Genomic DNA, 15,743 nt, shown 5'->3' with positions numbered 1-15,743 from the left:
GAATAATGAACGAGGAGGCGGCGGAGTATAAATAAAACCGCGCAACACGATTTAATTTAAATCCCGCCTCACGTTCGCGCAACAATTAGAAGTACAACAAAACGCAAAGCAACACCGAACTTCCCTCTGTCGTAATCAAGAATTTTCAATTAGTTCACGCGTTGGCTGCAGCGGCGAAGAAATTTAACTAAGCAGAGTACTACGTTACCGCTGGGAATATAATTATACGTTCATATGGCATGAGTTGTAATGATCTTCTTCATGTTATAAATGCTTGAATGTTTTTAAACTCATGCTCTTACCGTCACACCCCTACATCTCCGCTGGTACTTAAAATCTTGTATTGCTTAAATTGTATTGTTCCAAAACGTCATAAAGCTTACATTGTAACTACATACGTTACATACATTTGGGAGGTAGCAGGTCTAAAGGTCCAGTCTAGACCCTCAACTTTCTAAACAATTAAAGCATTATTTTTTATTTTTCTGCAAGAGCCATGGGGTGATAACCTTTCAGATATTATAAAACCAATAAAATCTGTGTATCACAATGCCTTACCTTGCCCTCAACCTTTCAGATATTATAAAACCAATAAAATCTGCCTATCACAATGCCTTACCTTGTCCTCGGTAAACTGAACGTGATGTCTTTCCTTTGCCAATTTCACCTGTCCCATATCTTCTGCGAAATTGATACTTTAATAACCTAAGTTTAATCCTTTGCGCAGCACGGACGGAAAGCCCCACCTGTCGGCCAACCAGTTGGTCGACTTCCTCAACGAGGTACAACGGGATCCGCGACTCAACGAGATCCTGCACCCGTACGCAGACATCCAGCGAGCGAGGGATCTCATAAAGGCTTACGAGCACAATAAGTACCACCAACAGCGATCGCAATTAACTTTCGACGGATTTTTGAGGTGAGTGGTTTTAGCAGACTCAAAAGTGATCACAAAAATAAGAAAACTAATGTCGAACAAAGGTTATGATTCACAACATTTGTTAGGACAACATAATAAACAAATCAAACTGTAACCAAAATAAGACCCTAGAATGGCAGAGAATGACCTTGAGTGAAGTCACGCACTTGTGAACGTTGTGTGTAGGGTTAAAGGCGGCTTTGACTGTTAACAAACACTCCCCTTTTCCACTCAAGTCACTCTTCCCGCCTATCCCAAGTAACCCATAAAGAAATACACAACAAGAGATGTGAACGGCTCGAACGCTACGAGCACACTGAAGCCGTCCGTACCGCAAGTCGTTGCAACGCGGCGATAACATTGGATTTTTGTCTCTAAGAAAATATAATAAGGGAAAACAGTTTAGTTAAATTTTCAAAAAGTTATGTTCTAGAAACAGCATATCTATTCATGAATGTAATGTGTATGTATGTGTTATTCACGACGAATCCGACATAGTTATGAAAATAGCGAACCTTTTTAGAAGTCCGGTGCGTCCGATAACAAATATGCCCCCTGAAATTTTTTGCACAAGGTTACCCCTTGGTTTTAAATATCTTTATTTATCTATTTTCCAAAATTGCATCTCTTTTATTGTTTATTTTGTTATTTAAGAAAGTCGGTTCTTTTGTAACTTTTTTATTATTTCTACCTTAACATAGATTGTAAGAACGTTTACCATCAAACGTGATTACAACCCAGTGCAAGGTTTTTTAATGATACACCATAAAAAAACCTTGCGTTTATTTTGTTAAGAGCTCGTTTATACGAAAGTTTCCCAATAAAAACGTCAGCTAGACCGACTCAATAAACCGTCGATGTCGGCATAGCGACGTATTGAACTGGGAGCTGGTGGAGATTTTTGGGTAGATAGTTGACTGTACCTTTACCATTACTATACTAAGTACTCTAACACCCTAAACATCTGGAGACCTGGCTGGGAAGTGGTGCAGCTTTATTTTTATTTTTGCAATCAGGTTATACCATTTAGGATGTTTATTGAAAAAAAAAATGTCATTGATGCTATAACAGATATCCTTGACGCAATTTTATAGCTTTAAAATTGAACATTTAGAGCGTAAAAAAATAAATAAACCATATTATTTAGTGGGGTCTTTTAGTTTTTTTGAGTTTGTTAGAGGCTTGCAAAACTGATTACTGAAAATGTATTAAAAAATATCACGTCTGAGTAGTTTATTTTTTTTACTTTTAAAATATGCAATTTAAAGGCAAGAAAATTTCAGACCCGCCTCAAAATATTTTTCACTACTCTTGCTCAAAAACACTGTCATATTACCACTCCACAGCGGGGCTAAACAAGCATATTAGCCTCTAGGGGCTAAAGTAATTTTGTTTTTTTTAATTCTTGTCTGTTACGAGTACTAGCCAAGTACTAGCCTACTATAAAACGGAAGAGGTTTTATTCGAAAATAGAATCATTATAGGTAAGGCCCCGATTGTTTTGAAAAAAAAAAATAAAAAGCTTTAAATTGGAATGAAATGCAGCGTTCTTGTCTGTGGAATGCGTTTATTTTTTTATTTAATTTTTATTGAGTTGCGAATAGAGCGAGATTTGAAGACATGGGAGTTGGGACATCCTTTACGGTGTAATACCTTTGCCTTTTTCTCATGTGAAAAAAATAAAATTAAAAAGCGAGAATTTAAAAAATAATTGGCGTGAATAATACACACTTGATTTTTTTCAGAAATTCATTGTAAATTTGTGACCGTGACTTACATATTTTTCAACAATAATTGTTATTGTTGTCTTCGTCTAGTGAGAATGGTGATCCTAATTTGGAGATGGATGAAATTTTCAATCTGTTACCATCAAAGTCGAGACGCATTTACTTAAATACTTACCTACGATATCAACGAAAAATTTAATAAGTGAAGAAAACAACAACGAATGGATTCACTTGCAAAAGGAGTTTTTTAAACTATTATCTCCCACGTTGACCTCATATATTCATTATTCATCTTCAAAGTAGTCGGAAATTATGTTACCGGGTAAAAGCATCTCCCTTAATATCCAAAATTGTAGACTTTGTACATTTAATTTTCAATTAAAATAAAACATTGACTATTGTACTAAACTATTTTATTTTCTCGCAATCGTAATGAAAAGCAGAGTGTAACACGTGGGGCTAAACTCAATATAAACTCGGTTTCTATTTAGGCGGCCCTCGCCTTCGTCACGGGCCCTAAAAATACCTCGTATATAATGGGTCTTTTTAGCCCCTTGTATAACAAACTACTATTTTAGCAAGATAAACTTATTATATAACATATTCAGCCAGGTCTTAGTTCTGTTTTAGGGTAGTATAGGAGTACCAGGTCAAGTTTTTTTCACGTCAAACACCTGCCCAAAAATATTTACTAGCTCTCCGTCTATACTCCGTCTACGGGTGTGAACAAACTCTGGTAATACGTTAGTCGGTACAAAGTGTACTCTATCCGCCGGTAGTAAACAAACGTGCTGTGTATTGAGTAAATATTGGTCGACTGCTCGAACACATTGATAGCTCGAATGGAACAATACTGACGTTGCCGTACGTAAATACTGGTCTAGTTGATGTCTTCGGCTACGTTTGTATCAACTTCGGCAAGTAGGTACTTGATCACGTTTAATTCGACTATGTATAGAAACGTAATTTAATAAAGAAAACGATATTATTTTATTTAGGGTGCCACAAATATACTCGTAAACAGTGATAACTTCTTATGGAAGAGTAAATTGATTTTTAACGGAACGCGTTACGGGGAAACTCTGTCTGCCTTCCCTTTCTCTTATGCATACGGCAGCAGGTATAAGTTATCACTTCAGTCCAGCCTCCCGAGAGGCACACTTTTTTTTAATTTTGTTGATATTGAACTAATGTATTATAATAGAGGTGGCGTGGGAATTCAAAAGCGCCTAATATTGTTAATACGTACACATTTCGTAAAACGAAAAACATTTCATTCTTACACGTTTTCATCATCATCATCATCATCATCATCATCATCATTACAACAATTTTTTCTGCTCACTGTTGAGCACGAGACTCCTCTTAGAATGAGAGCTGTTAAACTATTTAGTCCGCCACGCTACACCCTATGCGGATTCGCAGACTTCACACACGTAGAGAATTAAGGAAATTGCATGTATGCAGGTTTCCTCACGATGTTTTTCCTTCACCGTTTGAGATACGTGATATTTAATTTCTTAAAATGCACATAACTGAAAAATTGGAGCCATGCCCCAGTCCGGATTTGAACCTTCGCCCCTTCGAATCAAAGGCTGATTTCATATCTACTGGGCTCTTACGGCTTCCGCTTACATGCTTTACGTTTCCATAACTATAAACAGTTTTACTCTCAATAACAAACTGTCTTGCATACGCCTTACAACCCGCTCTTTAATGATTGGGTGAGTAATTATTGCGTGAACATGTAAAATCAAACAAACTTGCATTTATGACTTTACTATGGTTACACGTTTTTTATTTAAAATTACTTTTTTATTAGGTTTATTATATTATTATTGTATTCGGGAAAAAACATAATTATAAGGCAGGGAAGGCAGTGGGCGAATTACTATAATCATGTTGGTAGACTCCACGGGAGATTAATCCATAATATTTAGTCCGACGTCGTTTTGGCTGGCTATTTATATAAAGTATCTTGTGGGAACCTTGAGTACGTCACAGGTCTAACCGACCTGATCCTTTTGTTATCATCACTCTTAGCCTATTTTAGCGGTCCACTATAGAGCCAGGCCTATATTGTTATTGTTATAGGATGTTGAGCTTAAACATGCTTCAATGCGGATTGGTGGGCTTCGGATGTATGTATAATAATCTATACTAATATTATAGAGAGAAAGATATACGTTGTCCCCTAGTGTTCTAGGCCATATTTTATCCCCGTATTCCTACGGTAACGGGAAACACGCGGGTAGCTATATTCATGCAAAACAGATGGAAAATAAAGTATTCAAAAAAGAACTAAGAGAATAAATAAAAATAAATTAAATACTTTGATTTTCAAAAGTAGGGTATGTACTATTATAATATTAAAATTAAAATACCTAAGTTTTTTTATGTGACGTAGAGTTTCCACGAGACACAAAATTAAATGTACAATCTCGTCACGGTCGGCGGCGAGGCGTGCAAAATTTAACATTTAACAGCAATCCAAGATTGTAATCATGAATATTGTATAGGCATCGCATAGCGTGTATACTTTGCTAAAAAAGCCTTTTCTTAAAACATTTTTTGCGACAATGTACGGTGGCGTGTGAATTGTGAACATCCAAAACATTGGCAATCCTTTGAGATTTACATACGCGTTATCCAGAAGAACTAAACGCAGATACAGTCTGACGTGGATGGCAACTTTGTTTCGTTCTATTTAGAGGTTATTACCATATTACTGTTGGTATAATCCTAATATAATAACTGAAAGTGGGTTTATTTGTTATACTTTTACGCTTCAAGTCAACAAGCAAAATGGATGTGAATTTTTCCATACACGTTAGGGCAGGGGCTCGGAAAATGATTAAAGTGTAATATATGTGGAAGTTTCATTATTAGGCGATGCGTTATTTGATTTTTTAATTGTGCTCCGAGCTCAGCGTTGCTTGCTCTTTGTGTAAAGAGCATATAGCAATATGCTGAGCTTGAACCTTTTATGATCTTATGTCACACGTCGGAGGATATTAGCCTAGTGCTTTACTTGAGCATTTCAGTCCGATGAACTGCTCGTTTAACGCCTGGGCCAATCTTTATGAATTTATGGTTTATTAAAAAAAGATAAGTTAAAGATGTTGTTAAATATATGCAATTGTAACACTAAGATGTTGTCAACAGGTTTCTAATGTCGGAAGACAATCCCATAGTAGCGCCGAATAAACTGGACCTCTGTGACGACATGGACCAACCGCTAGCGCACTACTTCATCAACAGCTCGCACAACACCTACCTCACCGGCCACCAGATCACCGGCAAATCCAGCGTGGAGATCTATAGGCAGGGCCTGCTGGCAGGGTGCAGGTAATAAGCGCACAGCTTCATAAACACTCACCTCACCCGCAAGTCACTTGCAATTTTAAGGTACCACGACGTTGTTCTGATGATGGAATTCGAAGGTAGCCATAGGAACTCCTAAACTAATCGAGATAAACCCATTGAGTTTGGGCTCGTTTGTCTTGGCAATAATTCTGGTACCACATGTTAGAGCATATACATTATACACAAAGGTTTAAAAAATGGATATTTAATATTAATATCAATTTCATATTTTCATTACTAACTGTACTACACCTTATAAATATTGCGGACTTAATAAACTACGAGTATCTAAAGCTTTTAAAATAAATTAAAAATCTTACCAGTTAAGACTATAATAAATGCTCTTTGTATAACGCAGATACAATCTCTAACGCTGGAACCGTCGAAGTAAAGAAGGAATCCAGAAGAAGCTTTTAGCCGTGATTAAAACTCATAAAACTAGTAAGATATATGTCTGATATTCAATAGTGGAAGTGCTGCCAGTAAATAGACATTTCCATCTCGTAAATTGCGCGTATTAAAATGTTTTATAGCCCATGCTTCACGATATATTTATTATTTGTACTTCGCTAGAATAAACATTTAACATTTCGCTCGAGAGTGTTCGTAGTAAAAAAATAGATCTAGTGTATCAGCTAAAGATTTCCGACTCGTGTATTGTAGATATATTACTATTATATTTGTTTCTCGTCATCATCAACCCATATTTGGCTCACTGCTGAGCTCGAGTCTCCTTTCAGAATGTGAGGGGTTAGGCCAATAGTCCACCACGTTGGCCCAATGCGGATTGGCAGACGTCACACACGCAGAGAATTAAGAAAATTCTTTGGTATGCAGGTTTTCTCACGGAGCGGGGATCGAACCACCACCCCTCGGTGATGAGTCCGACTCTATTGAGCTATTGAGGCTTTGAATATATCTATCTAATATAGATTTCTCACTTCCGAGATGGTCCTGAGAATTTCTGTGGAAGAAAGACACTCCATAATTCTATGTCTAAGTATTATATTTATAATCCGACCGACAACTAAGCAATATTTTTTTCATTTTTCGAACAAAATATCTTCTAAATAATTCAAAGCGCTTGTCTTTTTGTTTTATTCAATGTAAGTAAAAATGTAAGTATTTGTTAACAAATCGTATTTATCACTGTTATCTTTTAATCAATTTGTACTAAACAAAATTTTAAATGAATGTAACGTGCTTTTAATGACGTAAGTTATTAATAAAATGCGTGTTAAGTATCGAAATTCATTTAGTGACACATTTAATTAGTAGACTTGCGAGTGCTATAGTCAAAAACAATAGGCCAATACTAATGAAAGTACAGGTTCGACTTACATGTACCTACCATTGCTAACTGTAATGACATCAGTAAGCCTAACATGTGACCCACACGTATCCCTTGAAGACAAAATTATATATTGTCAACCAGTAGCGCCGAATCGGAAATATCGCTGTCTTTCGATGCGAAAAGAAAAGAAATTTCGGATTCTGCCGCTCATTCGTCATTTTTCTTCACGAGATTTGTTGTGGGTCATTACAGATGATCGACAATAAACAACATTGATCCTTACCCCTATATTTTAAGAACTAAAATTAGACGCAATGAGAAACGCATTATATTTGTGATTTTTTCACGTTTGGGTAGACTGCAATAAAAGCTAAATTACACTATAAGCTCTGCTGGTCATGTAAGATGGAATATTTAGTGCGGCAAATATGCTCTCACTATACTTGTTTATGAATTTTTACGTTTGGGTGGACGGTTTGCAATAAAAGCTAAATTACACTATAAGCTCCGCTGGCCATGTATGTTGACAAAGCGCATTTTTGCGTATCGCTCCTCCCCATCACGAGGCGCGGCTCAATGTCGCTTGCTGTTAACGACTGTGCCGGTGTAAACATAAACATCGGACCCGCTTTATTGGATTTTTACGCGAGAGGTAACTGCTTGGACTGAATTATTTTTAGCACTTCCTGTCGATCGATATCGATTGGTTCATGATCTGGAAATTTTTCAAGAAAAAACAAATAAGTTTCAAAAGTTTATACAAAAACACTATCGACTCTATTAATTTGACATTTCAATTATGTATTCATGACAAATAAGTGTATGTAAAGGATCGGTTTTTATAATAACAAACGAAGAAAAATTCATAATTAATAGTGATAATTAAAACATCTTGTCCTTCAGGTATTAATATTATAAGACTATGGTGATAATAAGTAGTCGAAAACTTAAAATTTAATTTATGAGGGTTCCAAACAAACTCAGCCAGGTTTTTTTCTTTTTTAGTTTGTCACCATTTAACAATAGGTATATATGTAAGCAGTCATGTAATACATTACATTTCCAAGATTTTACTCAAGCCTTTTTTAATAAAAAATTGTAGTAAAAAATCAACAAGGGCATAATGTTATTAAAAGTACAAATTACAATAAATACAGTGTTATTATTATAAATACAAAAAACAACAAAGACTCAGTGTTATTATAAGTATTCGTACAAATAAATCACAACAGTTTAAAAAAAGTCCCCTACTGACCAAAGTGTAAATTTGAACGTGACCTGAATAAGTAATACTTTAACGGTGTGTTTAATTTTTAATTATATTTCTAACGTCCTTCTTACGTTTGGGACTCGTTAATTGGGATTCATTAAGGACATTGTTTGTTTTCCATTTAGTCGTTTTCAGCTTTACCTACCTGTCTTAGTTCCAGCGGCTAGTCTGTTTACTACGGATCTTGCAAGATGTTTAATATTGCAAGTTCGAAGGCGGATTTTAGCTGTACATATTTTCGCTTTAGGGTCTTACTGTAATCCACAAATCTTCTATGAAAATAATAATTATTCGTCTCGTTATTACTTAAATACTTAACTTGACACATTCCCCGTATCTATCATCTGGAGGTCTTCATCAAGGAGGCAAATGACGGTCCTGAACGAGCCGCCTGCGTCCAGCTCTCTTACGGCGGATAGGATGAGAGTCCACGTCGACCTCTCTCAAACTTTCCGCCGCCTCTTTCTGTGACATCACAATCTCACAGAAGGAGACCACATACTTCCCAGGACTTCTTATTTTCCGTCATGGCTTTTATGATGCCTGGCAGAGATAGGTCTCGTCCGATTACAGTCACGAGTGCCTCGCGTGACTCCCCCCAACTGAAACATTCAGCCTGAGTATGCTGCGCGCAACAATGCGTCTTCGCTGGCGAAGACGAGGTCCCCGATATCTAACGTCACCCTGACGTGGGTTTTCTAACTCACGATCTCGGGGACGTCCGGACTGATTCACTCAGGTCACGGTTACACCCTCCCGAATGGCCCTCCAAGCCGAGGTCTGAGTCTCATAGGAGACGCCCTTAGAGAGTCGTTCCGTCCTCTATCTTTTCAGCCTTCGGGTCTCATCAGGCGATGCTTCTGCGCTCGCCCAAACCCCCCGGTGACGCCGTAGTGGTCCCACATGGAGCCATCGGCACATACTCAACACGAAAAAAAAAATGCTGCGCAGTGTCAGATGCGTAGCCATGGCAAAACTCTGTAGGCTCTCTACCGGCCACATTCTTCAGGTATATTCCGAAGCCTATTGGTACAGCTTGATCTGTCTTGCATTGAGCTATAAATAAGACTGACGCTGATGAGTGATTAAGGGAGATTTGAAAATGGAATTCTGAAACTTGTAGTAGGCGGCGTATACAAAATCATGTAGCGTAATGCTTGTTATTGAGTTAGTTTGTTCTTACTTTGCTACTCAAACAAGGGCCGCCCCAAATGTTCCTACAATACACAAGTACACGAGTAAACTCACAAAACAAGTTCCGAGTGCTTTTAGACCTTTAAACAACAATATTGTATGAAGGTCACACACCTGAAGGGTTGGACGACCTCTTTCAGTTGTATAGTTAAGGGTTTTTATAACCGGAAGGTTTGATTTATAAGTTTGTACTCCCTATACGTCAGTCTGGCAAGTTCATTGATAACACTCTCATAATATGCGGGCGACAGGGGAAAGACTGCGCGGGTGTAAAATCGTGCGTGCGGGGAAGTGAAGAGCATCACTCCTGGATTTTTCATTCATCGCTACACGCCCCCCGTCTCGCGCTTAACATCTGGAGTGTTATGTACGAAGTTGCCAAGATATAGTCTGTGGTATTATAGCTGAGGCGTTTGAAGTTTTATGTAACTAAAATAGGCACAAATGAAAATAATTTAGAATATTTTAGAATGGATCTGGATGGAGAGATTGTAGTGTTGATTAGTTATCATGTAAGTAGGTATATAAGAGGAGATTTTTAGAATATTTAAGAATACGTAAATCTGTATGGATAGATCGCAGTGTTCATTAGCTAGCATATACTTATAGTATGAGATCTTCAATTTAATTGTGCCTATTTTATATACCGACATTCATATACGCAACGTGATCCAGATAGACAGATCTTAGTGTTGATTAACACTTTTAGGAAATTTTTAATTTGATTGTAATTATTTTTATACCGAAATAAAACAACGAGATCTACGCGGATCAAACCGTGGAGCACAATTAGTTTTCTATAAATATAAATTATACTAGCGGATATCCTCCACTTCATCCGCATGGGAACTATGAACCACGGCATTTTTTATCAAATTATACAGTTAAACCTGCCCATCACTTTAACTATTATTAGCAGACGCCGCGGGGTTTCAACCGCATGGTTGCCGTAGATATAAATACGGGGATAAAATATAGCCTAGGTATAGCACTCTGGGAGAATGTAGCTTCCCAACACTGAAAGAATTTTACATATCGGTTTAGTAGTTTCAGAGCCTATTCAATGCAAATAATCAAATCTTCCCTCTTTAAAACTTGTTGCATCATTTCATAAAACTAAGCGTATGCAGCGGTAAGCGATTGTATTTTATGCTATGTTGAGAAGATAAATAAAGACAATCCCAACCGTGCTAGACAAATCATCAACAAGTTTTAATAAAGTAATAATCTTTAAGTGGGTCCATATCTCGAAATTCGGAATTCTAGTATTAATGCTTTCATCAACTTCTCGTAAATCATCAATATCAATACTGTCCACAAGTGAAAACAAATTCTCTATATTATCCATATTATTTACGTACTTTTTGCTTACAAACTCTTGAAATATTTTACAAATTCACAAGTGTTCCACAGTCCACACCACAGGCCCAAATAATAGAATATTTAACCTCAAATTGTTTTAAAACACTCGACAGACTATTCTTAAGTAAAGAAAATCGTGACTTAGCTAAGAATTCTTAATTAATGCATTGCTTACTTCTGCCGTTTACTTGACTATAAAATGAAAATCGTTGCTTAAGGAAAGACTTTTACTTGTCTATAAATACAGCGGTTAGTCTCCGAGTCTCTTTTCTTAAGTCCTGAAATATTGTTCGCAGGTGCGTAGAACTGGACTTCTGGAACGGTCGGACCGAAGAGCCGGTGATCGTCCACGGCTACACTTTCGTGCCTGAGATTAGCGCCAAGGAGGTCCTCGAAGCGATAGCGGAGAGCGCGTTCAAAACGTCCGACTTCCCCGTCATACTGAGCTTTGAGAACCACTGCAACCCGCGCCAACAGGCGAAGATAGCCAACTACTGTAGGGATATATTCGGTGAAATGCTTCTCGACAAACCATTGGATTCACACCAGCTTGAGCCAGGTAATCTATACTTATAATAAATCTGTAGAGAGGTCAATTCTGTACATGAAATATATTTCCAAAATAACAGGGGTGTTTAGTAATCGATACTGATGCCAAAAATGCAATCAGTAAAATTTTCGTGTCGATGCGAGCACTTCCCTGCATATAATAATATAGCGTTATTAACTCTTACTTCCATATCATTAAAGTTTGAACTCTAAAGTGTATTTAAACTGCGTAGTCAGTTTTTCCGAAATTGAATTTATAAAAATAGTTGTATCGTCTACAACAAAATTAACTTTTAATCGAAAAGGTGAATATTATTACATTTTTATCATAAACTACGATATATGGTAAGGTAAGCAAGCAAGAAAAATATCAACAACATAGTATTATATAATAACAATGGATTTTCGTTCAAAATAGCACATCGCGTGAATGTATCGGAAAAGCTACCTATTCTCGGAACGGACTCCGTAAAAGGTGCGACATTTCCAAGAATAGCATCAGCGCTCCTAATAGCGCCGTTAAAAGCCTCAAGCCTCATTTTCTTTGAACACCTGACGTTATTGCCGTCTGATCTATAGCTGACTCATGGGCGACGTAAATAAAGATGCTTTGTTTGTGAGCGTAATCCTCACGAGACACGTGGTACTAAAGCTAGCCACACACGGTCCGATATACCCACAGAACATAGAACGCTTAAACCAATGCTTTAGAAGAACCAAGGGGGTGTACTTATTATAAGAAAATGGACTTACATAGAGGTTCTTTTACTTAGAACTATAGCACAGTTGCATTTACTGAGCTATATTAAAATCTCTTTTATTTTAATGTAAATTAAAATTTATCGAAAAACACCAATATATCATTAGTGATAAATAAAAATTTTCGAAAGATATCTTTATATCTGTGTCAATGAAAAATAAAAAGTAGTTGTAAAGAATAAACAACTTACAACTCTTCATTGAGTTTTTTTTTCGAACACTGAAGAATAACATATTTTTTATTTTCAGTCAACATCATAATTTCCAATTATTATGTAAGGAGTTTGTTAGCGTGATACCTTTTTACGCTATAGGTTACGCCCCCGTGTTCGTTTAGGATACACCCCCGGGTACGCAGTGTTCAAAACTAAAAATGACATAAACGAATTTCAGAGAATTCATTATTCCGTGGATATACCTTATAGCACTGCCGGCAAGGAATAAAACTCATCGTGTGTTGGTCTCGATGTGCATGACGGCTCGACTTAAAGCAATAATCGCGATCGACACATTATGATTTTTACTGGACATCATGCAGGCAGTGCTACAGGTACATCGGACCGTGGCTGGCTAGCATAATAGAAACACTAGACTATAGGTAGGTGGGCGATAAAGCCGCCTTTTGGGAGTTTGTCACTTTCAGGGATATGGCACGAGTAGAAGGCGCATAAAAAGGGACTGTTGAGATGGTACACACACACACACACACACACATTTCGGTAGTCGGTTATGTTTCATTCAGATTATTCGCAATTTTAAAATATTGATTCATTATTTTTAAACATAATTGACAGAACAAATATTTTAGAATGTAAATAAAACTAAATAAATTTAATATGAACAGAAATCTAGATGCGTAACAAATAATCTTAATATTAGTATTAGTATAAAATATTCAGAAGGTATGACTTGCTGGAATTCTATGGTTTAATATTATTGTTATTTCCACAACCTATAAAATAATATGTAGTTAAATATAAAACCATTTCCACTGACAAAACTATTCTAAGCGATTAAATATGACGGTGTAGTATAAAAGCTTTTTAACACTATCCGATATTCTTTATATGTAGCGCGATGTTCATATAATAAATCAAAGAACGAAAGAAATAACAAGTCTTTCTTAGAGGATACTACTCCGTCTGATGGTTTGACCCTGTATTTTAACATAGGTGTCATTTCGCAAGACGTAAAGTAGGTACAATAAGCTGCCTTGCAGGGTGACTGTGTCTCGGTTTACTATTCAAAATATGAGCCACTTTATCAAGTGACAGTGCTCATCAAACTGAATCGTGAATCGTGATCGTACACCGAGCATTGTTACCCGGCTGACCTGGGGCACATGAGGCTTAATTTTGTTGTTTTTAATTCTATCAGCAAATGCACTTTTCATATCAGAATTGAGTAATGTATACAGTCAAAGTTCACTTATTTCAATTAGGCTTAGTTTACAATCACTTTCGACAGCTAATAATATTATTATTGATTATATATAGTTATTGGGGATAATAATTGCTCGAAAACTTAAAATTGAAGTTCGAGGGTTTCAAATGTGCCTTGGTCGGAGAAGAGCCCACAACAAGCTCAGCCAGCGTTTATTTTTTATAGTAAAATAAACAAATTCATGCTAACATTAGACTGAAGTGAACCTTCCTGGAGTTCCACTAATAAAATAAATAAATAGATAATCATACTTACTACACTATCAGACGCTAGAAATGCAACCTTCATGCCCTATATCCCTCCTGCAGCTCAAGTGTTTTATGTTGTATGTTCTGTGGTTACTCCTCATGAGTCTGACTATCATATTAAATTTTTTTTTTACAATCCGACTAGTAGTTTCAGAGATTAACGTAAAAACATTTCTTAATAATACTTGTAGGTATATGTAGTAGATAGTCGTCCGACATATTTTGATATCGTATCGTATAATATTAAGGCTATATAGGAAAGTGCTCTTATCTCCGATATGTTTCCGACGCTGCAATTTCTTTGAAACTCGACCGTAAAACATAGCGCATTTTTCTCACAAATTGCTCCCTTTGAAAAATACTTACCTTTAAATTAAGACTTTAAGATTTACAATATAAGAGTATATGACTTTATGTAACTTTATACTTTTGCTTTTAGCTTTTGATCATTGCTTCGTGTACGATTATTATATGTTTTAATATTTTAATTCTGAATTAAATCGTTAATCCCAATCTTTCCTATAGGTACGTATGTGTCAAAATTTTCATTCGAAACAGTTAAGTAATTATTATGGAACAAAGAAACTCACATTTTCTTTTATAATTTATTTATGATGTACTCTACGATCCGTTCATTGATATGTCCTGACCTATATGCTGGAACTGTTTTTTCCCGAGTTACATTTTTTTCATATTCATCATTTTTATCATTAACGGCTCACTGTTCAACACGAGTCTCCTCTCAGAATGAGAGGAGTTAGGCCTTAGTCCACGACGCTGGCCCAATGCCAATTAGCAGACTGCAAACACACACGTAGAGAATTAAGAAAATTATCAGGTTTCCTCACGATGTTTTTCCTTCATCGTTTGAGACACGTGATATAAAATTCCTTTTTTGAACCTGCGCCATCCGAATCGAAGGCAGAGGTCATATCCACTAGGCTATCACGTCTCTTTCATAATAAACTACGATTTTTTTTCATAATAAACCAAGCTAAAAACCTGTACCAGTTCTAGTAGATGCGACAATAGTTTTAGAAAGGGTCTTACTTAGGGTTCTTAAATGTAACAGGAGGGGAGATGCCGCCGCCGTCGCTGCTCAAAAACAAGATAATAATAAAGAACAAGAAGAAACACCACCACCACCACAAGAAGGAGGAAGTGGCGGCCAGCGAGGAGGAGAAGTGCGAACCCGTGCCGCAGGGCAACGGCGAAATTGCACACGGCCTGGTGAGTGACATTGCTGACGGTACCTATTATGGCTATTTATATCATCGTCCTTCTGAAATATCAGATTAACTCTTTTCCAAGAAAATCTCATTAAAAAGAGTCGAAAGTTCCACTTCGTTTCACCTAAAAGTTCCTCCATCTCCATTCTACCACAGAACAGTGAAAATGGCATCTTTTTGCTGTCGACATCACCAGCACCGAAACGTTTCGCATCAAGGTATAAGAACTGTTAAAATGTAGAATTCCCTTCCGGCGTATGTTTGCTAATATCCACAACTTGATCAACTTAAGGCAAGAGTAAATAGGCGTCTTCTAGGCAAGCTCGCTTCATCTTAGTCATCATTGCCTTTTAACAGCCATGATTGTAGTCAAGCGCAAGCAT

General features: G+C 36.8%; 1 protein-coding gene across 1 annotated transcript in view; it reads left to right on the top strand.

Annotated features, from left to right (window-relative positions):
- The window catches only part of LOC112048991 (1-phosphatidylinositol 4,5-bisphosphate phosphodiesterase classes I and II), a 114,080-nt gene that overhangs the window by 80,043 nt on the left and 18,294 nt on the right, over window positions 1-15,743 (top strand). The window contains exons 6-9 of the mRNA XM_052883481.1: window positions 728-919; window positions 5,812-5,994; window positions 11,429-11,691; window positions 15,204-15,361. Coding sequence (XP_052739441.1) covers window positions 728-919; window positions 5,812-5,994; window positions 11,429-11,691; window positions 15,204-15,361 — 796 coding nt within the window. The remainder of the gene's footprint in view (window positions 1-727; window positions 920-5,811; window positions 5,995-11,428; window positions 11,692-15,203; window positions 15,362-15,743) is intronic.

This window comes from Bicyclus anynana, chromosome 9 (genome assembly GCF_947172395.1).
Source record: "Bicyclus anynana chromosome 9, ilBicAnyn1.1, whole genome shotgun sequence".
NCBI classification, from domain to species: Eukaryota; Metazoa; Arthropoda; class Insecta; order Lepidoptera; family Nymphalidae; genus Bicyclus; species Bicyclus anynana.
Note: the sequence above shows the minus strand (reverse complement) of the source record. Positions and strands in the feature narration are given on the sequence as shown.